The sequence below is a fragment of the Nerophis lumbriciformis genome, linkage group LG36 (genome assembly GCF_033978685.3).
Source record: "Nerophis lumbriciformis linkage group LG36, RoL_Nlum_v2.1, whole genome shotgun sequence".
Taxonomy (NCBI): domain Eukaryota; kingdom Metazoa; phylum Chordata; class Actinopteri; order Syngnathiformes; family Syngnathidae; genus Nerophis; species Nerophis lumbriciformis.
Window position 1 is genome coordinate 8,169,057 of NC_084583.2, and position 24,862 is coordinate 8,193,918.

The 24,862-nt window shown below is 41.7% G+C and overlaps 1 protein-coding gene across 1 annotated transcript in view; it reads left to right on the forward strand.

Moving 5' to 3' along the window:
* Positions 1–24,344, forward strand: part of yif1a (Yip1 interacting factor homolog A (S. cerevisiae)) — a 31,868-nt gene extending 7,524 nt beyond the window's left edge. Inside the window, exons 3-9 of the mRNA XM_061930244.1 lie at positions 4,193–4,425; positions 8,253–8,357; positions 11,612–11,690; positions 11,775–11,832; positions 11,914–12,069; positions 16,987–17,080; positions 23,849–24,344. Coding sequence (XP_061786228.1) covers positions 4,193–4,425; positions 8,253–8,357; positions 11,612–11,690; positions 11,775–11,832; positions 11,914–12,069; positions 16,987–17,080; positions 23,849–24,007 — 884 coding nt within the window. The 3' untranslated portion in view covers positions 24,008–24,344. The remainder of the gene's footprint in view (positions 1–4,192; positions 4,426–8,252; positions 8,358–11,611; positions 11,691–11,774; positions 11,833–11,913; positions 12,070–16,986; positions 17,081–23,848) is intronic.
* The last annotated feature ends 518 nt before the right edge of the window (positions 24,345–24,862 follow it).

Here is a 24,862-nt window from a genome sequence, read left to right on the forward strand (position 1 = left end):
TGGCCTTGGAACGCCTCGGGATCCCCCGGGAGGAGCTGGACGAAGTGGCTGGGGAGAGGGAAGTCTGGGCTTCCCTGCTTAAGCTGCTGCCCCCGCGACCCGACCTCGGATAAGCGGAAGAAGATGGATGGATGGATGGATGGAATATATATATTTTTTTTTTCTATTAATTTTCATGTCTTACTTGTATTTTATTTTATATATATAATTATATTATATATTATATATTACAGTAAATAAATAAATATAACTAAATAAAATCTTGCATAACTAATAGGATAAAAAGTAAAATACAAATGACTTCAATAAAATGATATCAGGTAAAAGCCAAATTAGAAAGGCTTTTACAATCAAGCAAAACACAACAACAACAAAAAACAGCAAAATGTGAATGCAAAGTGTAATAAACACCTACAATATGATATATTATCATGTAAAAATCTGCTTCCACATCTGTTCCTGACACAGGCGCTTGAGGCTGGCTGCTCTGAAAACAAACCCCGCCCCCTCTGCTTTGTTCCTGGTTTGAGCTGTTGTGACGCAGATTAGCGTAATAAATCCTATAACACTCAAAAGTGCAGATTTCAACCATTGAAATACTTTCTATAGTTCAAGACTTATGGTCATTTAAAAACAGCACTGCACATCATATTGGCAGCGACAGTTTTGATGTTAAAGGTCTAAAAAAATGATGTAGAACGTCCGGCGGGCCGGATTTAACATTTTAATGGGCCGCATGTTCCCCGCGGGCCGTATTTTGCCCAGGTTTGACCTAATGGTATGATGTATATTGATCAACATATGAGCAAAGCATCACACTTCATAAGCCAGAATTATCTACAATAGTTAAATGGAATACATTGTCAATTGGTTTTGCTTGTATAGTAGGGCTGCACCATTTGGAGGAAAAACCTAATTGCGATTTTTCTCTCCAAAATTGCGATTTTCATATTTTATACATAAAACTGCGAAAATAACAAGTGAAGGAAGACATGTTACTTTTAGCCTGTCAATCAACATATGTTTGTATCAAGGTGCCACACATTGGAACAAATTGAAATAATTTACCCTAAAACATTTGGCTTAAGGCAGACCGACTCAGAGCTTTGGTCTACATCACGGGTGTCAAAATCAAGGCCCGGGAGCCAGATTTGGCCCGCCACGTCATTTAATGCGGCCCGCGAAATCCCTGAAATAATATGAGTCAATAAAGCAATTTATCATTTACTAAATGTAATCTTTTCATTGTGACAGACAGAAATACATGTATTGTAAGCTATTGAGTATATGTTAAACTTTATCTAATAATGCAACATTTATAATACTATCATTAATTTCAAACTTTTTAAAATGAAAACAAAATAAATATCGGATTGAGTTATATCAAAGCAAGTTATTCATTAAATTGTAGAAATGACAACAGATTTTGCAGTAAAAAAAACTGTCACCTCTTTGCCAGGATTTTACAGTAAAAAAAAAAACTATAGTACTGTTTTTCCATTTACAGTAATACGCTGTAAATTTTACGGTGAAGTTGTGGCATTTGTTTGTCTGTTTGTTAGCAACATGACTCAAAAAGTTATGGATGGATTTTGATGAAATGTTAAGAAGATGTCCATAAAAACACAATTCCTCTTATCTACTACAAACACACTTCTCCCACATGCTTCCTCCATTTCTCGCCTTTGGCGTTCCATCTTGCCGGTCCTGTGTTGCACAGAGGATTATGGGAGATGTAGTCTATTTTAAGGCCGGCCAATGCAAAGGCGCCAGAAAAAAAACTACACTCACCAAGTTGTTGTTTTGACGCCGTCACACGTCACGGCATTATTGTGAGGATTTTTGAAACCGTAAAACCGCGGTACCCACAGTACTGTTACATCCCTAGTAAACTTAGACTTAGACAAACTTTAATGATCCACAAGGGAAATTGTTCCACACAGTAGCTCAGTTACAAAGGATGGAAAGGATAATGCACCCAAAGGCACAAAAAGAGGGTGAAAACAAAAGGTATAAAGTAGACTAAACATTTACCATAGTAGCAATATAAATATAACATATGTAATATTTACATATAATATATACCATATATATATATATATATATATATATATGTATATGTATGTGTGTGTGTATACCGTATATATATATATATATATAACAAATCCCAATCACTATGTACAATATTACAGTATATGTAACAGCTGCAGCAAAAAAAAGGGCAGCATAAAAAGATTGTGAAAGAAGAAAATAGCAGGCTTCGCTAAACATCCTAAAACAGGAACCTGTTGTTCAGTCAGTCCAGTTTGTTTGACTTTTTGTTTATTCAGCAAATAGACCAACCTGGCATGATTTAGCACTGTAGATCATATGTGTATGCTAATGTTTGTGTCCTTACATCATATACCAGACCAAGAAGTGATTTATATATAAAAACTTTCCACTGATAAAATCTGCGATTTGACAAAAATTGACAGTTTGCCTTTGCATATAAAGTGCAAAGGTGAAAATGGCTACTACAACCAGTAATCAAACATAATGCTCAGTGATGAAGGGTATCCAGTTTTTTCAAATACGTTTTAAGGTGCATTCATGAAAAGCAAGTCTCCATAATCTAGCAAAGGCATAAAAGTGGTTCGAGTCAAGCGTTTACTAACTTGTCGTGAAAAGAAGTAGGACTAGTTTTTAAAGAAAAATCCAAATTTAAATTTAAGTTTAGCTATAAGTTCTTCAAAGTGAGATTTAAAAGACAAATTCTCATCAATAACAATCCCCAAGTTCCATTTCAAGTTCAACCTTTTGAGCAGTTGGTATTATCGGAGTGTTAAATGGCAATTGTTTACCATTTGAAAATTACATCACCTTAGATGTTTCTGCATTAAGCCATACTTGCCAACCTTGAGATCTCCGATTTCGGGAGGTGGGGGGTGGGGCGGGGGGTGTGGTTAAGATATATATATATATAAGAAATACTTGACTTTCAGTGAATTCTAGCTATATATATATTTTTTTTTTATTACATATATATATATATATTGTTGAGTTAAGGGTTGAATTGTCCATCCTTGTTCTATTCTCTGTCACTATTTCAGAACACACACATTATACAAATATACATTATATAATCAATAAGAAAACGGGAGCTCTAATTTGGGAGTCTGAATTAGGATCAGAAGTTCCTATATAAACATTGCGCACTCACATCGCTTTTTTGTATTGATTACTGCAGCTGTGCACTGGATTCATTCACAAATACAAACTACAACTCACAAACACTTTAGAGTTAGGCTCCACCATCAGAATGTGTACTTAAACTTATAAAGATCACATGGATATTATTCCGTGAGTTGATTCACCAAAACTAACCTGTTATACAGGAGGAAAAAGCACACAGGACGTTTCAATTGTTCACAGACTGGTCGCGCTCATCAGAATGACAAGACACTTCCGGTCTGCAGGTGATAGCATTCAATTAGGAAGAAATGCCCTACTGCCCCCTACTGACCAATGTGAATACTGATAAATGTGTAATGACAGCTTCAAAAACGAATTCAAACCACAAAATAAAATAAATAAATCAACACAAAAATGTGACACATTATGGGTGGGTCACATATGCATGTACAGTAGATGGCAGTATTGTCCTGTTTAAAAGTGTCACAACATTGCTGTTTACGGCAGACGAACTGCTTTACGGTAGACGCTGTTGTTGTGTGTTGTTACCGCGCTGGGAGGACGTTAATGAAACTGCCTAACAATAAACCCACATAAGAAACCAAGAACTCGCCCTCGATCATTAGCTGTTTATATTGTGGGAAAGCGGACGTGTGAACAGGCTGTCAACACGTCACTCAGGTCCGCATGGAGCTGGAGGGGGCGTGGCCTCCAGCTCCGCCTGAATTTCGGGAGATTTTCGGGAGAAAATTTGTCCCGGGAGGTTTTCGGGAGAGGCGCTGAATTTCGGGTGTCTCCCGGAAAATCCGGGAGGGTTGGCAAGTATAGTCTCAGCTGAGTCAGCTGGTACTGAACAACATCAAAAGCAGACTGCAGGAGCTCAAGAGTTCGAGCAAACGCAGGGGATGAACAATATATGGCCGCGTCATCTGCATAAAAATGGAACGCAGCATCCGACACATTATCACAGAGATTATTTGTAAAGAAATGTATACTATGTTTACCTCTTTCCCTCCAGGTAAACAGAGAGGTCGTGCAGCTCCGATGGGGGGAGAATCTGTGCTTTTTGACGATACCAGCACATCAGCCGTCAACACTCAGGGTTATTACACTCCAGGATACAACATGGCGGGGCCCCCAAACGAAATGCAACCTGGAGGGAACAATTTGTTTGCTGATCCCATGGCCAACGCTGCAATGATGTACGGCTCGTCCTTAGCCAACCAGGGCAAGGATATGGTGGGCAAGGAGGTGAGCTCGCTTGTGTTATTACAAGGGCCATGTGACATGAATCACTAAGAGTGTATATGTGGGTCAATACAGTGGTGCCTCAACTTATGTTGCCCATTGAAATGAGTTGAAATCAATTTAATTGGTGCTTGGCCCCCAAAAACGGCACAATTTTACCATTATATAAGGAAAAAGTGCATGAAAAACAATAAAGTTAAGTTAAAGTTAAAGTACCGATGATTGTTACACACACACTAGGTGTGGTGAAATTTGTCCTCTGCATTTGACCCATCACCTTGTTTACCCCCTGGGAGGTGAGGGGAGCAGTGGGCAGCAGCGGTGGCCGCGCCCGGGGATCATTTCTGTTGATTTAACCCCCAATTGCAACCCTTGATGCTGAGTGCCAAGCAGGGAGGTAATGGCTCCCATTTTTATAGTCTTTGGTATGACTCGGCCTCGGTTTGAACTCACAACCTCTAACCACTAGGCCACTGACAATAGAATGTTCTACAAACTATGTCAAATTTAAAAGCATTGTAATAATAATAGACAGTATTTATCTAAGAGAGCGGACTTCTATGGTATCTCCTTCCAGCAGTCAAACCCATCCATCAGCGGCTTCTCCATATTTTGATGCATAAATGTCCGCAGTTTAGATATTATTTTAACACCCTAGGCTGGCCTCCTGCTTCAGTATTGTGCAGACTGGTATGTTTTTTGATGATTTCTTTCTATAATTCAATTAATATTATCCGCTTCTTCTCAGCACTGTCCTTCACGCTCACTCTCTATTACCTAGGTGTCAAAGTCAAGGCCCGCGGGCCAGATCCGTCCCGCGAATGAATGATCTATGGCCCCCGGGATGATATTCGATTAGTATTAGAACAGGCCCACAGGCCACAGCCGCCTGCTGCTGTTTTGCACGCACCAATACTTCATCCCCCACAATGCAACGGTAGCCCGCAAACTCACTGAAGCGCCGCAAGTGGGCCTCGGCTTCATTATTCATCAACATTCAGGGCTAAATGGAAGGTGGAGGGTGAGAACAGGGGGTTTCAAGCCAGGTGGGAGGCAGAGTACATGTTCACAGAGGTAAAAGGCAAACCTGTGTGGAGAAAAGTGTGGCTGTAATGAAAGAATATCATCTAAGAAGGCACTATGAAACGTCTAATAAACACAAAGACAAGAATATGGACACGGAACAAAGGCTACAGAAGGTGGAAGAATTAAAAACAAAGTCTTAAGTCCCGGCAGACTCTGTTCACTAAAGCCACATCACAAAGCTATGGTGTCGTTTTGTAACTGGCACCATGTTTGAATATAATTGTAATATTTGAATGATGATAAATAAATGTGTTGTGGCAGTATGCGGATTTCACCAATGCGGCAGTTTGTGGGAGCAATCGGTTGCTTTTCCAAAACATTTTTAATAAACTGCCAACTAGGGATGTCTGATAATATCGGACTGTCGATATTATCGGCCGATAAATGCTTTAAAATGTAATATCGGAAATTATCGGTATCGATTTTCAAAATGATCGGTATCGGTTTCAAAAAGTAAAATTTATGACTTTTTAAAACGCCGCTGTGTTCACGGACGTAGGGAGAAGTACAGAGCGCCAATAAACCTTAAAGGCACTGCCTTTGCGTGCCGGCCCATCCATCCATCCATCCATCCATCTTCTTCCGCTTATCCGAGGTCGGGTCGCGGGGGCAGCAGCCTAAGCAGGGAAGACCAGACTTCCCTCTCCCCAGCCACTTCGTCCAGCTCCTCCCGGGGGATGCCGAGGCGTTCCCAGGCCAGCCGGGAGACATAGTCTTCCCAACGTGTCCTGGGTCTTCCCCGTGGCCTCCTACCGGTCTGACATGCCCTAAACACCTCCCGAGGGAGGCGATCGGGTGGCATCCTGACCAGATGCCCGAACCACCTCATCTGGCTCCTCTCGATGTGGAGGAGCAGCGGCTTTACTTTGAGCTCCCACCGGATGACCGAGCTTCTCACCCTATCTCTAAGGGAGAGCCCTGCCACTCGGCGGAGGAAACTCATTTCGGCCGCTTGTACCCGTGATCTTGTCCTTTCGGTCATAACCCAAAGCTCATGACCATAGGTGAGGATGGGAACGTAGATCGACTGGTAAATTGAGAGCTTTGCCTTCCGGCTCAGCTCCTTCTTCACCACAACGGATCGATACAGCGTCCGCATTACTGAAGACGCCGCACCGATCCGCCTGTCGATCTCACGATCCACTCTTCCCTCACTCGTGAACAAGACTCCGAGGTACTTGAACTCCTCCACTTGGGGCAGGGTCTCCTCCCCAACCCGTGCCGTGCCGGCCCAATCACATAATATCTAGGGCTTTTCACACACACAAGTGAATTCAAGTCATACTTGGTCAACAGCCATACAGGTCACACTCAGGGTGGCTGTATAAACAACTTTAACACTGTTACAAATATGCGCCACACTGTGAACCCACACCAAACAAGAGTGACAAACACATTTCGGGAGAACATCCGCACCGTAACACAACATAAACACAAAAGAACAAATACCCAGAACCCCTTGCAGCACTAACTCTTCCAAGACGCTACAATATACACCCCCCGCTACCCGCCCACCTCAACCCCGCCCACCTCAACCTCCTCATGCTCTCTCAAGGAGAGCATCTCCCAAATTCCAAGATGCTGTTTTGAGGCATGTTAAAAAAAATAATGCACTTTGTAACTTCAATAATAAATATGGCAGTGCCATGTTGGCATTTTTTTTTCCATAACTTGAGTTGATTTATTTTGGAAAACCTTGTTACATTGTTTAATGCATCCAGCGGGGCATCACAACAAAATTAGGCATAATAATGTGTTAATTCCACGACTGTATATATCGGTATCGGTTGATATCGGAATCGGTAATTAAGAGTTGGACAATATCGGATATCGGCAAAAAAGCCATTATCGGACATCTCTACTGCCAACGTTAGAATGCTAAACAGGAAGTGCTTAAAGTTTAATGCCTTTAATGACAAAGTCTACGTTCATGGTGTTTTTAAAACTGCACCAATTTTTTCCTCAGTTTTCATATTTACAAGTGTTTTGCCATGAGGATTATTTGTAGTATGTACATTTTCAGAATGCACTTCTTCTATTTTTGGCCAAAGTAAGACAGAGAAAAGAATCTGAAGTTGTCTTTATTTTGAAGTTATTATGCCATGATTTTACCAGTCCGGCCCGCGTGGGAATAGATTTTCCTTCATGCGGCCCCTGAGCTAAAATGAGTTTGACACCCCCGCTCTATTCCAATGGTTGTAAAACACAGTAATGTTAATCTGTCACTATAAGCTAATGCCAGCGAGCATAGACCCGATGTTTTGGGCAGATCGTAGGAGTTCACTGTGACATTTGCGATGCTAACTAGCGGCGAAAGGCTGGCAACTCAAATTTTTTGCTGGCACCCCGAAGCATAACACAAAACCCTCGTAAGTTGGGGCACGTTGAAGTACCACTGTATATCAAATATCATCCTGGCCTATTCCGCCTGTGCATTTTCCCACTGCCTTTTTGTTGACTCAGAACCAGTGAAAGTACCTATCAACAGTCCTTCCTCGTTGTCGCAATTAAAATGTTATAATTCTGCATAACTTATTCTGAATGTTGATTGGGAAAGGCACCAATTTACCATAAATAGATGCAATTCTACCGTTCTGACGACAAACTACATGTTCCGTGTGAAACCCAAACTTTACGCAATGCTGCTACCGCCTGTGCTTAAAAATGACTCATGAGTAATTGTTGACTTTGGCAGACGTGTCGAGCACATCCGACTATTAAAATGTCCTTTGTTTGCCTTGCAGATCAGCAGGTTTATGTCTGTGAACAAGCTGAAATACTTCTTCGCCGTGGACACCAGATACGTGCTGAAGAAGCTCATGATCCTCATGTTCCCTTACACACATCAGGTAATCAGAACATGAGACACAGTGTTCACAAGTTCATGATGATCTTTTTGGGTATGATACTTCCTACCTCTTATCCAGCTCTAAAGAGATACTGACTTAATCAGTGGCTGGTAGGAATGATAGGAACAGCATATGTACAAACACAGTGAATACAGTTTAAATTACAAGTCAACTATCTGTGCTCTGATAATGAAAATAATTGGACCCCAAACTCTACAAGAAAATAATAATACATTTTACTTATAAGGCGCCTTTCTGGGCACTCAAGGACACCGTACAAAATCTAAACAATAAAATCCATTGGATAAAAACAACAACAAAGATCGATAAGATTTACAATGAATAAGCAGTCAGGAATAGGTGTGTTTTGACTCTTGATTTGAAGAGGGATATTGAGTCTAAGTTACGAAGGTCTGGTAATGAGTTCCAAAGATGAGCGGCTGAAAGCTCGGGCACCCACGGTGGACACTTTAAATAAGGGGACAGTGAGATGGATGGATGAAGAAGGTCTTAGGGAACGTGAGGGCGTGGCGACATGGAGCGGGTCAGAGAGATATGATGGAGAGAGGTTATGGATAGCTTTGAAAGTGAGGAGAATTATTTTAAAGTGGATACGGTGTTTGATGGGTAGCCAGTGGAGTTGCTGCAGAACAGGGGTGATGTGCTGGAATGAAGGGGTTCTGGTGGTTATCCGGGCTGCAGAGTTCTGGAGAAGCTGAAGTTTGTAAAAGAAATACTATGGTTTGACCTAGCAAGTGAGAAACCTTTATGGTTAATCTAGGGACTTGTGAATACAATATGTTATACTGTACTGTATAATGAGAGTCGACCAAGTTTATTTGGATTTATAAACCGTTTTTACCAAATAAACAATGAGAAATATATTAATTCAGATCCTGTTGGGTTTGCAAACTGACTTGAAATGCATGCGATGAAACAATATAATTGGACACTGTTGGCCCTGTGATGAGGTGGCGACTTGTCCAGGGTGTACCCCGCCTTCCGCCCGAATGCAGCTGAGATAGGCTCCAGCACCCCCCGCGACCCCAAAAGGGACAAGCGGTAGAAAATGGATGGATGGTTTCAAAAGTTCTTTGCGCCGTTGTGACTTGATGCAACGGCCTTAATAATCATCATTATTCATAAGATCACACTATCTTAAAATTATCATATTATGGGGTCATATTATGATTTTTTTCCCCATACATCTAAAACACTACATAACATGAAATAGTGGCGCTTTGGCCGAAATTTGGCATAGATTTAGTTTTACAAACCCTCTTCAAGCCTTTCTGAGACTCTTCAGAATGCGCCATTTTAGTGGGCAGTCTTATTTATGTGCCAAAACTATCCTCTAGGCCAAGCGCCCCTAGACTGGATATTCACCTCGTCAGCCACGTTGTCGTTTTTAGCGCTTCCATATCGAGTCTACTGACAGATACAAGTTAGAACTAGGGTTGTACGATATATTGGTACTAGTATAGTATCGCGGTACTAATGAATCAACAACGGTACTATACTCTGTTTGAAAAGTACCGGTTCCCAATGTATTTACTTATTTATTTTTTTAACGGGCATGACGGCGTGCCTTCACGTCATGGCATTGCTGGTTTTACGAGCAGAGGAGCATGTTCGACAGCGCGCACACACAGAGTACTTACAAGCAGACACGGTGTGTAGACACAAAAGGGAGAATGGACTCATTTTGGCCTAAAAAGTAAAGATAAAGGTGAAGTTATAACACTGAAACACCCTCAGGAAGAGGTGCTTTAAGACATGGCTAGCTAGCTAGCAGCTAACATCCATCCACAGTGTTTTAGCTACTTCTAAATCACTAATCCTCGCCTGACAAATAAAGTAAGTTTCTTACAAGTATCATTATCATTGCAGGACGAGGAATAGCTAAACATGCTTCACTACACACCGTAGGAGCATACAATAGCTCACCGGCGTCACCGCTAACAAAAGTTAGCGCACCTGAATGTAAACAAATGCCATGGGGTGGCTCTAAACCTGACATCCACTGTAATGATACCAAGTACAAGAGCGTATCTAGTCGATACTACTATGATTACATCTATATTTTTTTATCGTCACAAAATCTTTTTTCCTTTTTTAAAATCTATATTATGTTTATAATGTCAGTAAATATGTCCCTGGACACATGAGGACTTTGAATATGACCAATGTATGATCCTGTAACTACTTGGTATCGGATCGATACCTAAATGTGTGGTATCATCCAAAACTAATGTAAAGTATCGAAGAAGAGAAGAATAAGTGATTACATTTTAACAGAAGTGTAGATAGAACATGTTAAATCAGAAAATAAGCAGATATTAACAGTAAATGAAGAAGTAGATTAATAATCCGTTTTTACAGTTTGTCCCTCATAATGTGGACAAAATAATAGGTAGATAAATGGCACAATATGTTACTTCATACGTCAGCAGACTAATTAGGAGTCTTTGTTTGTTTACTTACTACTAAAAGACAATGTTCACTATTTTATTTAAGGACTAAATTACAATAATAAACATATGTTTCATGTACCCTAAGATTTTTTGTTCAAATAAAGACAATAATGCATTTTTTGTGGTCCCCTTTATTTAGAAAAGTATCGAAATACATTTTGGTACCGGTTCCAAAATATTGGTATCAGGACAACCCTAGTTAGAACTATTAGCTACTTTTTATTAGCAATAGCAACAGCGCAGGATTGTAGCATGCACCCCACAACAAAAGGAGAGAGAAAAAAGGGACTTATCGATTGCAACTTTTGACTACAACTTGGGAAAAAACAGACTCACGCAAAGGTTTTCGGGTAAACTGCTACCATATATGGAGATTTCCACCAACGTAACTTAGGCAAAATATCTCACTAAAGTCCTAAATTCCAGAGGGCTCATTTTGGAGCTAACGCAAGAGTGTTTTATAAATATCTCTACCATGCCTCCATGGTTTGGTTTCAAGTTTTCAAGACTTACGAGGATCCCAAATACACAAAACGGGTGCCAACAGGTAATAAAAGTTGGTTTGGCATAACAAATATGAAGTCTTTTAAGTTACCTTTTTTTTTGCTAGGGTGAGTGGCAAATACACACGTCACACAAGTGTAGAAAGCAGTTAGCCACGTCAAGATCCCTAAAACAAGAAATGACACGTCTGATGACGCTGGAGTCTCATTGGTTTGAAACTTTTAAGCGGGTGATTTCATGGAACTTTTTGTGAACATTTTTCTACGGTGGCTCTAGGATTGGGAAGTTCGCTACCATCGGGACACTCCGCTGCCTCCGAGACAAGATGTGAACGCACCTGATCTTTACATACCGAGTGAGCTTGCATATCATGTGACCCGGATCAGAAGCATGTTGGAATTTCTTTAGATCGTTACGACATGTCTTTTTGCTTTTCTAGCAATGGCTTTCATCACCTACATTCTACTTGCTGGGATGGCTCTGGGCATTCAGAAAAGGTGAGAAGTTCCCTCCATTAACCATGAAGTTAAATGTTTTAGAATCAGACCGCTAATTGTCTTGTCCTGCTGTGCACCAAGGTTCAGTCCAGAGGTGCTCGGACTTTGTGCCAGCACTGCCTTGGTGTGGGTCATCATCGAGGTCTTGGTGATGTTGCTGAGTTTGTACTTGTTGACGGTACACAGCGACTTGTCCACCTTTGACCTCATCGCCTACAGTGGATACAAATATGTTGGGTAAATGTTTGTCCTTTTTTACCATAAATGAAACATTATTGTGTCATAATACAGGGTATCTGTACGGTCTTAAAAAGTCTTAAATCCAACATTTTGAATTTAACGTCTCATTGAGGACGCTATAACATAACTACAAAACGTAACTAAGGTAGGCTACCTGTGCTGCCCGGTCAGAATTAATCGCGCACCACATAGTACGCTGCAGCAAAGAAGACTTAAGAAAAGCCCACGGCAATGCCAAATTGCTGTGCTGTGCCAAATTACGGTGCCGAATCTGGGGGGGGGCACAGATTCGGTGACCACAGATGACGCGCTAGCTGTCCATAGTCGGGACCCAGGGTGGACCACTCATCTGTGCATCAGTTGGGGACGTGTCTGCGCTGCTGACCTGTCTCCACTCAAGATGATCTCCTGCTGGACCCACTATGGACTGGACTCTCACACTATTAACTAGATTCACTATGGACTGGACTCTCACAATATTAACTAGATCCACTATGGACTGGACTCTCACAATATTATGCTAGATCCACTATTGACTGGACTCTCCCAGTATTATGCTAGATCCACTATTGACTGGACTCTCCCAGTATTATGCTAGATCCACTATGGACTGGACTCACAATATTATGCTAGATCCTCTATGGACTGGACTCTCACAATATTATGCTAGATCCTCTATGGACTGGACTCTCACAATATTATGTTAGATCTACTATGGACTGGACTCTCACACTATTATGTTAGATCCACTATGGACTGGACTCTCACACTATTCTGTTAGGTCCACTATGGACTGGACTCTCACAATATTATGTTGGATCCACTATGGACTGGACTCTCACAATATTATGCTAGATCCACTATGGACTGGACTCTCACAATATTATGTTAGATCCACTATGGACTGGGCTCTCACACTATTAACTAGATCCACTATGGACTGGACTCTCACACTATTATGTTAGATCCACTATGGACTGGACTCTCACACTATTATGTTAGGTCCACTATGGACTGGACTCTCACAATATTATGCCAGATCCACTATGGACTGGACTCTCACAATATTATGTTAGATCCACAATGGACTGGACTCTCACACTATTAACTAGATCCACTATGGACTGGACTCTCACACTATTATGTTAGATCCACTATGGACTGGACTCTCACAATATTATGTTAGATCCACTATGGACTGGACTCTCACAATATTATGCTAGATCCACTATGGACTGGACTCCCACACTATTATGTTAGATCCACTGTGGACTGGACTCTCACACTATTATGTTAGATCCACTATGGACTGGACTCTCACAATATTATGCTAGATCCACTATGGACTGGACTCCCACACTATTATGTTAGATCCACTATGGACTGGACTCTCACAATATTATGTTAGATCCACTATGGACTGGACTCTCACAATATTATGCCAGATCCACTATGGACTGGACTCTCACAATATTATGTTAGATCCACAATGGACTGGACTCTCACACTATTAACTAGATCCACTATGGACTGGACTCTTACACTATTATGTTAGATCCACTATGGACTGGACTCTCACAATATTATGTTAGATCCACTATGGACTGGACTCCCACACTATTATGTTAGATCCACTATGGACTGGACTCTCACAATATTATGTTAGATCCACTATGGACTGGACTCTCACAATATTATGTTAGATCCACTATGGACTGGACTCTCACAATATTATGCTAGATGCACTATGGGCTGGACTCTCACACTATTAACTAGATCCACTATGGACTGGACTCTCACACTATTAACTAGATCCACTATGGACTGGACTCTCACACTATTAACTAGATCCACTATGGACTGGACTCTCACACTATTATGTTAGATTCACTATGGACTGGACTCTCACAATATTATGTTAGATCCACTATGGACTGGACTCTCACAATTTTAAGCTAGATCCACTCGACGTCCATTGCACCGGTCGCCCAGGGGGGGGGTCCCCACATCTGCGGTCCCCTCCAAGGTTTCTCATTGTCATCCCATTGGGTTGAGTTTTTTTTTTTCCCTGATGTGGGATCTGAGCCGAGGATGTCGTTGTGGCTTGTGCAGCCCTTTGAGACACTCGTGATTTAGGGCTTTATAAGTAAACTTTGATTGATTGAAATGCCTTGCATAAGATGGGTAAGTGCAAGTTGAACCATTTGTGGCTCCAAAGCGATCAATTTAATGCCGGTGGAAGGAATTGTATCAAGTGTTTAGTACCCAGATGTGCATTGTTTGTAAACATGGCGGTGAATGGAATGATAATGTAAAAATCAGAAATCTGGGATAAGTCCGTGTTAAAAGATGCTGAAACGCCACAAACACTTGCAGAACTTTACAAGGGTCAACTTAAGGAGTCCTATGTGGGTAACGTGGCGCCAATTGCTGAAGGACATCAATATGAGATGTTTAGTAGTGAAATCATACTATTACATACAGTAAGCACACAGGCTAATTTCTCCGTGCTAGTATTGCACTCACAGCAGTAAAACTATAACAAAACATGATTCTCATATATTATTTCGATCATTTATTCCTTTAAATTCAGGTCAGCTTCTCATGTCTAATCTTTTCTCCAAGTTTATACAGCAACCGACATTAAAGTAACAGTAGTGTGTCCGTATCCAATTGTGTTTACAATCCGCAAAGTATGTGAAAATATCGTCTAAATATCACAAAATGCCTTAAATTCACATTTAGTAAGTCTTTCGGTGTGAGAGACTGGACTGCTGCCTTAAAACCCGCAAAGGTTGTTTTTTTAGTGCTTATAGTTTATGGTGGGGTGAGGAATGTCATCTCGTCATGTTTAAATAAAAACTAGTCCTTGTTTATTAGCAATATGTTTTAAAAAAAAAAAGTCACACAAACAGGTAAAAATATATTCCTATGTACCAGATAGAAAATGAGCAGAGCAAATTTGAGTGTTCTCCACATTCTTCACATCTAAATTGTGTTTGAGGCTCGCAAGCAATAATCCCTGTCTTTCTTTTCAGACAATTACACAACTACTCTATATTGCCAAAAGTATTTGGCCACCTGCCTTAACTCACATATGAACTTGAAGTGCCATCCCATTCCTAACCCATAGGGTTCAATATGATGTCGGTCCACATTTTTCAGCTATTACAGCTTCAACTCTTCTGTGAAGGCTGTCCACAAGGTTGCGGAGTGTGTTTATAGGAATTTCCCACCATTCTTCCAAAAGCGCATTGGTGAGGTCACACACTGATGTTGGTGGAGAAGTCTTGGCTCTCAGTCTGCGTTCTAATTCATCGCAAAGGTGTTCTATCGGGTTCAGGTCAGGACTCTGTGCAGGCCAGTCAAGTTCATCCACACCAGACTCTGTCATCCATGTCTTTATGGACCTTGCTTTGTGCACTGGTGCACAGTCATGTTGGAAGAGGAAGGGGCCCGCTCCAAACTGTTCCCACAAGGTTGGGAGCATGGAATTGTCCAAAATGTTTTGGTATCCTGGAGCATTCAAAGTTACTTTCACTGGAACTAAGGGGCCAAAAAACAACCCCACACCATAATTTCTCCTCCACCAAATTTCACACTCGGCACAATGCAGTCCGAAATGTAGCGTTCTCCTGGCAACCTCCAAACCCAGACTCGTCCATAAGTTTGCCAGATGGAAAAGCGGGATTCATCCAGTCCAGTGGTGATGTGCTTTACACCACTGCATCCGACGTTTAGCATTGGACTTGTTGACGTATGGCTTAGATGCAGCTGCTCGGCCATGGAAACCCATTCCATGAAGCTCTCTGCGTACTGTACGTGGGCTAATTGGAAGGTCACATGAAGTTTGGCGCTCTGTAGCAACTGACTGTGCAGAAAGTCTTTGCACTATGCGCTTCAGCATCTACTGACCCCTCTCTGTCAGTTTACATGGCCTACCACTTTGTGGCTGAGTTGCTGTTGTTCCCAAAGTCTTCCATTTTCTTATAATAAAGCCGACAGTTGACTTTGGAATATTTAGGAGCGAGGAAATTTCACGACTGGATTTGTTGCACAGGTGGCATCCTATGACAGTTCCACGCTGGAAATCACTGAGAGCGGCCCATTCTTTCACAAATGTTTGTAGAAACAGTCTCCATGCCTGAGTGCTTGATTTGATACACCGGGCCAAGTGATTAGGACACCTGATTCTCATCATTTGGATGGGTGGCCAAATACTTTTGGCAATATAGTGTACTTTGTGCAGATACAGTAGGAGCACTGTAAATGTTTTGATCTGTTTGCTACATTCTGATTGCCACAAAAACACTGCAACTGTATACATTTAGCTTTAGCAGAGATGCTAACAGTCCCTTTCACAGACAATGTATTGTTGTGCTTGTTGTTCCATGAACACACCGCACCTTCTGCAAGAACACACTTCAATGGCAAATCTGAAAATGGCTGTTTTTATGTTTGCTAATATGTTTTTCAATAAGTATACAAAAGAGAGGCTTCTGGCGCATTTAACCATTTTGTTTTCCAATGTGAAAGATTCAAGATTCAAGATTGTTTATTGTCATATGCACAGTTAAACAGACAGTTTGCCGTACAATGAAAATCTTACTTTGCTAGTCCACCCTTCAACAAGTCACACGGCATTTAGCTAAAATAAAAAAATAAAAATATATACAAGGCAGAGTAAGTAACGTAACATTATTGCACATTCTGATTGACAGTCAACAGTATAAATATGGAGGTGACATTTGGCCTCAAGAGCAGTGAATCCATTCATATATTATTCATTATTCACTTTTTTGTCCATTATGAAATGGTCTTGAATTATATTCACTACAGCCTTAAAAAAAAGTCTTAAAGTCTTAAGTTTGACTTGTTGAAACCCGCACTCGCTAAATGTTGTCTTCTGTCCAGGATGATCTTCACCGTGCTGTGTGGCTTGCTCTTTGGCAGCGACGGCTACTTTGTGGCCCTGGCCTGGTCCTCTTGTGCCCTGATGTTCTTCATAGTAAGTCCTTTCTACACACCATACCTCACATTTCACAAAGGACAACAACTTTGTAGATCAGTGTACTTGAGAGCAGTGGTTGTCAAACTGGGGTACGTACCACTCTTCTGCCTACTCAGTGGCCTAGTGGTTAGTGTCCGCCCTAAGATCGGTAGGTTGTGAGTTCAAACCCCGGCCGAGTCATACCAAAGACTATAAAAATGGGAGCCATTACCTCCCTGCTTGGCACTCAGCATCAAGGGTTGGAATTGGGGGTTAAATCACCAAAAATGATTCCCGGGCGTGGCCACCGCTGCTCCCCTCACCTCCCAGGGGGTGAACAAGGGGATGGGTCAAATGCAGAGGACAAATTTCACCACACCTAGTGTGTGTGTGACAATCATTGGTACTTTGACTTTAACTCCCTTTGGATTTTTCTTAAACCCGGAGTGAGAAAAGTTTGCATTTTTAAAACAAGTTTTATCATTTATGACCGTCTGTGAGGCCGTGAAAGCGCGCAGGCTGAGTCCTGAGGGACAAGGACGGCAATCTCAGCCTGTGGAGTGTGCAAGACCTTGAATACTCGCCATAAAAGAAAAGGGAAAAGTCTTTAAAGTCACATGGACAGATTGCTTTTCCTGTAAAATTAAACATGATGAAGGGCGTCACGGTGGAAGAGGGGTTAGTGCATCTGCCTCACAATACGAAGGTCCTGAGTAGTCTTGGGTTCAAAACCGGGCTCGGGATCTTTCTGTGTGGAGTTTGCATGTTCTCCCCGTGACTGCGTGGGTTCCCTCCGGGTACTCCGGCTTCCTCCCACCTCCAAAGACATGCACCTGGGGATAGGTTGATTGGCAACACTAAATTGGCCCTAGTGTGTGAATGTGAGTGTGAATGTTGTCTGTCTATCTGTGTTGGCCCTGCGATGAGGTGGCGACTTGTCTAGGGTGTACCCCGCCTTCCGCCCGATTGTAGCTGAGATAGGCTCCAGCGCCCCCCGCGACCCCAAAAGGGAATAAGCGGTAGAAAATGGATGGATGAATGGAAAACGTTTAAAAGTTTATAAGCTGTGTTACGTTTTGTGGTTCTATACCAGTTTTCTTTAGTGGAAGAGGTGGCAAAATGTATTTTTGGATCATGGGTGTCCAAAATACGGCCAAGGGGCCATTTGCCAGTTTTGTTGGCCCGCAACACGTTGTCCAAAAAAAGAAAGAAAGGAAAAAAAAGTAAAAATATGAAATTTTGATTCCATCCATCCATCCATTTTCTACCGCTTGTCCCGCTCGGGGTCGCGGGCGGTGCTGGAGCCTATCTCGGATACATTCGGGCGAAAGGCGGGGTACACCCTGGACTAGTCACCACCTCATCACAGGGCCAACACAAAAAAAGACCTCAACGGTGGAGTGGGCGGATGATGGTTGCATAGAAGCTCCACAACGGTCACAAAGGCGGAAGAAGGCTGCAGCAAAGATGGGCCCCCAATTGTCTTGGTCTCCATGCCATTGGACCTTGGCCTTCTCTTTGCCAAGGACAGTGTGGTGGCTGTCTGTGCACCAGTCTCCCCACCTTAAAAGATTCCACGCACAGGCGTTCTCCTGAAGGCAATCCCACCAACAGGGTGAAAATCATACTCGTTTCGAGTGATCGCCGACGACAGGGCCAACACAGATAGACAACATTCACACACTAGGGCCAATTTAGTGTTGCCAATCAACCTATCCCCAGGTGCATGTCTTTGGAGGTGGGAGGAAGCCGGAGTACCCTGAGGGAACCCATGCAGTCACGGGTAGAACATGCAAACCCCACACAGAAAGATCCCGAGCACAGGATTGAACCCAGGACCTTCGTATTGTGATGCAGACGCACTAACCCCTGTACCACCGTGCTGCCCTTCTTAGCCCCTTTCCTTTTGGGTATTTATGCCTCATCCTTTCAAGAGCCCATAGCCCCCAGGTAGCCTCTATGACAAAATGATTATGCATACACTGGGCATTTATCAACAACACCCAGAAACGCCGCCGGCTTCGCTGGGCCCGAGCTCATCTAAGACGGACTGATGCAAAGTGTAAAAGTGTTCTGTGGTCTGACGAGTCCACATTTCAAATTGTTTTTGGAAACTGTGGACGTCGTGTCCTCTGGACCAAAGAGGAAAAGAACCATCCGGATTGTTATAGGCGCAAAGTTCAAAAGTCAGTATGATTCCAATAACTAATAATAATAATACACATTGTCACTTACAGAACAAAACCGAGACACATTGGTTTTTATTATTTTTTATTTACCATAAAATACCCCCTCATGCATTGACTTTTCAGGAAATATATATATACATCAAAAAGAGGGGTTAGTGCGTCTGCCTCACTATACGAAGGTCCTGGGTTTGATCCTGCGCTCGGGATCTTTCTGTGTGGAGTTTGCATGTTCTCCCCGTGACTGCGTGGGTTCCCTCCGGGTACTCCGGCTTCCTCCCACCTCCAAAGACATGCACCTGGGGATAGGTTGAATGGCAACACTAAATTGGCCCTAGTGTGTGAATGTTGTCTGTCTATCTGTGTTGGCCCTGTGATGAGGTGGCGACTTGTCCAGGGTGTACCCCGCCTTCCGCCTGAATGCAGCTGAGATGGGCTCCAGCACCCCCCGCGGCCCCGAACGGGACAAGCGGTAGAAAATGGATGGGTTTCACACCTCTGCACTAGTGGTACGCCAAAGATTTGATTATTATTTAAGTACAGTGTTTTTTTTCCCCATATTCAAACTGTGTTGTGTTAGTGTTCAAAAATATCAAACTAATGTGCCTTGTTTTTTAATGAATATTTAGGCCTGCTACGCTACTGTTTTAATGTGGTATGGTAATATGGTGGTATTTGGCCAGCCAAGTTTTTTCTAAAGTGGAAAAAGTTTTGAGAACCACTGCTTTAGAGTAGTCCATGTACATCTGGTATACCTTCACTCACAGTGTCATGTGGGAGATGTGTGTGGGCTCCTTCTCATGTTAAAAAAAACTGCACAGGTCTCCCTTGGAAAATAGATATTTGATCTCAATGGGATTTTGCCTGGTTAAACAAAGGCTAAATAAAAAATAGGTTCCCAGGGAGGATCATGCTCTGCTTCTGTTGGAATTCATGTTTCCCTTAAAGAACTGGCGCTCCCCAGTGGTGACAGCGCTTATGCAGCCTCAGACAAATGATGCTGAAGTGTATTTCCCTAGTGTTGAAATATCATACCGTCAAATATTGCAGTTTTACCACATTGCAGATTTTTGTAAAGCTCTTTCCACAGCGATTCTCAAACTGTGGCACGCTGGTTCCATCTACTGGTACGCCTAAGAATCACTTCAGTGTTTTATTTTTAAACATTCAAACTCTGTGTAATGTTAGTGGCCAAAATATTAAATATACTTGATTTGCCTTGTTTTTAATGAATACATAGGCCTACTATGATGCTGTATTTTAATGTTGGTCTTTACGGTGGTACTTGGAGAGCCCAGTGTTTTCTGAGGTGGTACTTGGGAAAAGAGTTTGAGAACCACTTCTATATGACATTTTTGCCCTAAACCAAGTATAAAAATAGCTAAATGAATAAAAAATATAAATACCGCAATAGTTGTGTGATGACTGTATTATGATGATAGTATATATCAGGAGTGCTCATTACGTCGATCGCGAGCTACCGGTCGATCGTAGAGGGTGTGTCAGTCGATCACCAGCCAGGCATTAAAAAAATAGTCCTAAAAATGAGCGATCATAAATCTTCACTATGACGTCACTTGATTGACATTCACGGCACCCGAGGGTCTTCTGAGATGACGCTGGCTGCTGCCAGCTCATGAAAATTACCGACAGGAAGGCGAGAAACACTTTATTTCAACAGACTCTGGCGCCGTACCTGTCGTCAAAACTCATAAGACCGACTGCACAGTTGCACAATAAAAGCTCTGCTTCATCCTGCTAACAAATTAAGAGTCTCAGAAAGCTGGTGTGCACAAGCAGCAAGCTACGGAGTTTGCTGACAATGTATTTCTTGTAAAGTGTATACAAAGGAGTACGGAAGCTGGATAAATAAGATGCCAAAAACCAACCACTTTCATGTGGTATTGGACAGAAAGGAGGACTTTTTTTCTCCTCCATTCGAAAATGTGGACGTTATCAGCACTACTGTCTGATTCCTATCAATGCAAGTCATCAGAATCAGGTAATACACCAACTTATATTCTTGTCTTCATGAAAGAAATGAATCTATATGTGTTAAACATGCTTGTATTATCTTTAAACACCTTTAACTTATTACCAATATTAACTATAAGTGTTAAACATGCTTGTATTATCATTAAACACCTTTAACTTGTTAACAATATTAACTATATGTGTTAAACATGCTTGTATTATCATTAAACACCTTTAATTCATTAACAATATTAACTATATGTGTTAAACATGCTTGTATTATCATTAAACATCTTTAACTTGTTAACTATATGTGTTAAACATGCTTGTATTATCATTTAACACCTTTAACTTGTTAACAATCTTAACTATATGTATTAAACATACTTGTATTTTCATTAAACACCTTTAGTTTATTAACAATATTAACTATATGTGTTAAACATGCTTGTATTATCATTAAACACCTTTAACTTGTTAACAAAAACATATATTTCATAAATAAGTAAATATAAATGATATATATGAATGAGGTAGATCCCCATGACTTGATCAATTGAAAAGTAGCTCACCTGCAGAAAAAGTGTGAGCACCCCTGGTATATATGATAGTATATATCTGTATCATGAATCAATTTAAGTGGACCCCGACTTAAACAAGTTGAAAAACTTATTCGGGTGTTACCATTTAGTGGTCAATTGTATGGAATATGTACTTCACTGTGCAACCTACTAATAAAAGTCTCAATCAATCAATCAAGTATTGGCTGCTGGATATCACACTGCTCAGTATTGTGGCCACTGATTGGCTCATCCCCCAGCAGCATTATTGCACTGACTCTCAAACTGGTACAGTACACCAAAGAATCATTTAATGGAATATTCAAACACAGTGTTACTGTTCAAAATCTTACAGTGGCCAAAAATATTCAATATACTTGCTAAATTAAACTTCTGCCTTGTTTTTTTATGAATACTTAGGCCTACTACGCCACTGTATTTTAATGTTGGTCATTATGGTGGTACTTGGAGAGCCAAGAGTTTTCTGAAACAAGTTTGAGACCCACTGTTGTTGAATATAAAGTTGATCAAATGGTGTTATTTCATGTGGAAAAATATACAAAAGCAGTGAAGTTGTCACGTTGTGTAAATGGTAAATAAAAAGAGAATACAATGATTTGCAAATCCTTTTCAACTTATATTCAATTGTATAGACTGCAAAGACAAGATATTTCATGTTCACACTGGGAAACGTTTTTTTTTTTTGCAAATAATCATTAACTTAGAAATTAATGGCAGCAACACATTGCAAAAAAGTTGTCACAGGGGCATTTTTACCACTGTGTTACATGGCCTTTCCTTTTAACAACACTCAGTAAAAGTTTGGGAACTGAGGAGACACATTTTTGAAGTGGAATTCTTTCCCATTCTTGCTTGATGTACAGCTTAAGTTGTTCAAGTTCTGCTATTTTAGCCTTCATATTGCGCCACGCTGTTGTAACACGTGCAGAATGTGGCTTGGCATTGTCTTGCTGAAATAAGCAGGGGCGTCCATGATAACGTTGCTTGGATGGCAACATATGTTGCTCCAAAAGCTGTATGTACCTTTCAACATTCACAGATGTGTAAGTTACCCATGCCTTGGGCACTAATACACCCCCATACCATCACAGATGCTGCCTTTTACACTTTGTGCCTAGAACAATCCAGATGTTTTTTTCCTCTTTGTTCTGGAGGACACAATATCCACAGTTTCCAAAAACAATTTGAAGTGTGGACTCGTCAGACCACAGAACACTTTCCCACTATGTATCAGTCCATCTTAGATGAGCTCGGGCCCAGCGAAGCCGGCGGCGTTTGTGGGTGTTGTTGATAGATGGCTTTGGCTTTGCATAGTAGAGTTTTAACTTGCTCTTACAGATGTAGCGACCAACCAGTCACTGACAGTGGTTTTCTGAAGTGTTCCTGACCCCATGTGGTGATATCCTTTACACGGTGATGTCGCTTTTTGATGCAGTACCTCCTGAGGGATCCAAGGTCACGGGCATTGCCGCTTACGTGCAGTGATTTCTCCAGATTCTCTGAACCTTTTGATGATATTACGGAGCGTAGATGGTGAAACCCCTAAATTCCTTGCAATAGCTGGTGGAGAAATGTTGTTCTTAAACAATTTGCTCAGGCATTTGTTGACAAAGTGGTGACCCTCGCCCCGTCCTGGTTTGTGAATGACTGAGCATTTCATGGAAGCTGCTTTTATACCCAATCATGGCACCCACCTGTCCCCAATTAGCCTGCTCACCTGTGGGATTTTCCAAATAAGTCTTTTTTTTGCCACTTGTGCCAGCCTTTTTTAAACATGTTGCAGGCATCAACTTCCAAATGAGCTAATATTTGCAAAACATAACAAAGTTTCTCAGTGTGAACATGAAATATCTTGTCTTTGCAGTCTATTCAATTGAATATAAGTTGAAAAAGATTTGCAAATCATTGTATTCTCTTTAATTAAAATTTTATGGCGGTCATTTCCAGAACAATTACCATTGATAAATGAGTAATGAGTGTAGTCAAATACTTTGTACTGACTTGAAGTAGGACACACGTCACTAACTCTTGTTCACTCTGATCAGGTCCGCTCTCTGAAAATGAAGATCCTCACTTCTCTGGCGTCAGACTCCATGTCCACCGGCTCCAGCGCCAAACCCCAAGTCCGCATGTACATGACGGTGGCCACCGCCATTTTCCAGCCCGTCATCATTTACTGGCTGACGTCTCACCTGGTCAGGTGACTGTGACGTCCAGGTGTGTTTGGGACGCCCCCCACAAGACGAAGCGTGTGTGACTGTTTGTACGCCTGCCTTCTTTAACACACGCCTTGGCCAGCCAGGTCCCCACAAGATGGGTCAGCCAGTGAAAATAAGACATCTCGTGCAATGATTCCGACAAATATTATTTTTTAAACAAGGGCTGTTAAGATTGTGCTGTGGAGAGCACATGCCAGTACACAAACATAATAACTTGTCTGCATCATTTCCACCAGTCCCTTTTATTTATCTAAATATGACAAAGCATGAGGCTTGGATTTTTGTAGGGAAAAAATAAATATATTCAGCTTTGTGTATTCAACTTGCTCCACTTTTTCAACCTTTTTTTCCACTCAGATTCATCACCTTTTGCAATTTGGATTAAGCGTGATTATTGACAGCTGATTGCTCGCTTGTATAATTACAATCTACTCAAGAAAAGACCCAAATATTTATACACAAATGCAATTTTATTGTCAGAATGTTTTAAAGCATTTTACTTGAATGCCCATCCATCTTCTTCTGCTTATCCGAGGTGGGGTCGCGGGGGCAGGAGCCTAAGCAGGGAAGCCCAGACTTCCCTCTCCCCAGCCACTACGTCCAGGTCCTCCCGGGGGATCCCGAGGCGTTCCCAGGCCAGCCGGGAGACATAGTCTTCCCAACGTGTCCTGAGTCTTCCCCCGTGGCCTCATACCGGTCGGACGTGCCCTAAACACTTCCCTAGGGAGGCGTTCGGGTGGCATCCTGACCAGATGCCTGAACCACCTCATCTGGCTCCTCTCCATGTTGAGGAGCAGCGGCTTTACTTTGAGTTCCTCCCGGATGACAGAGCTTCTCACC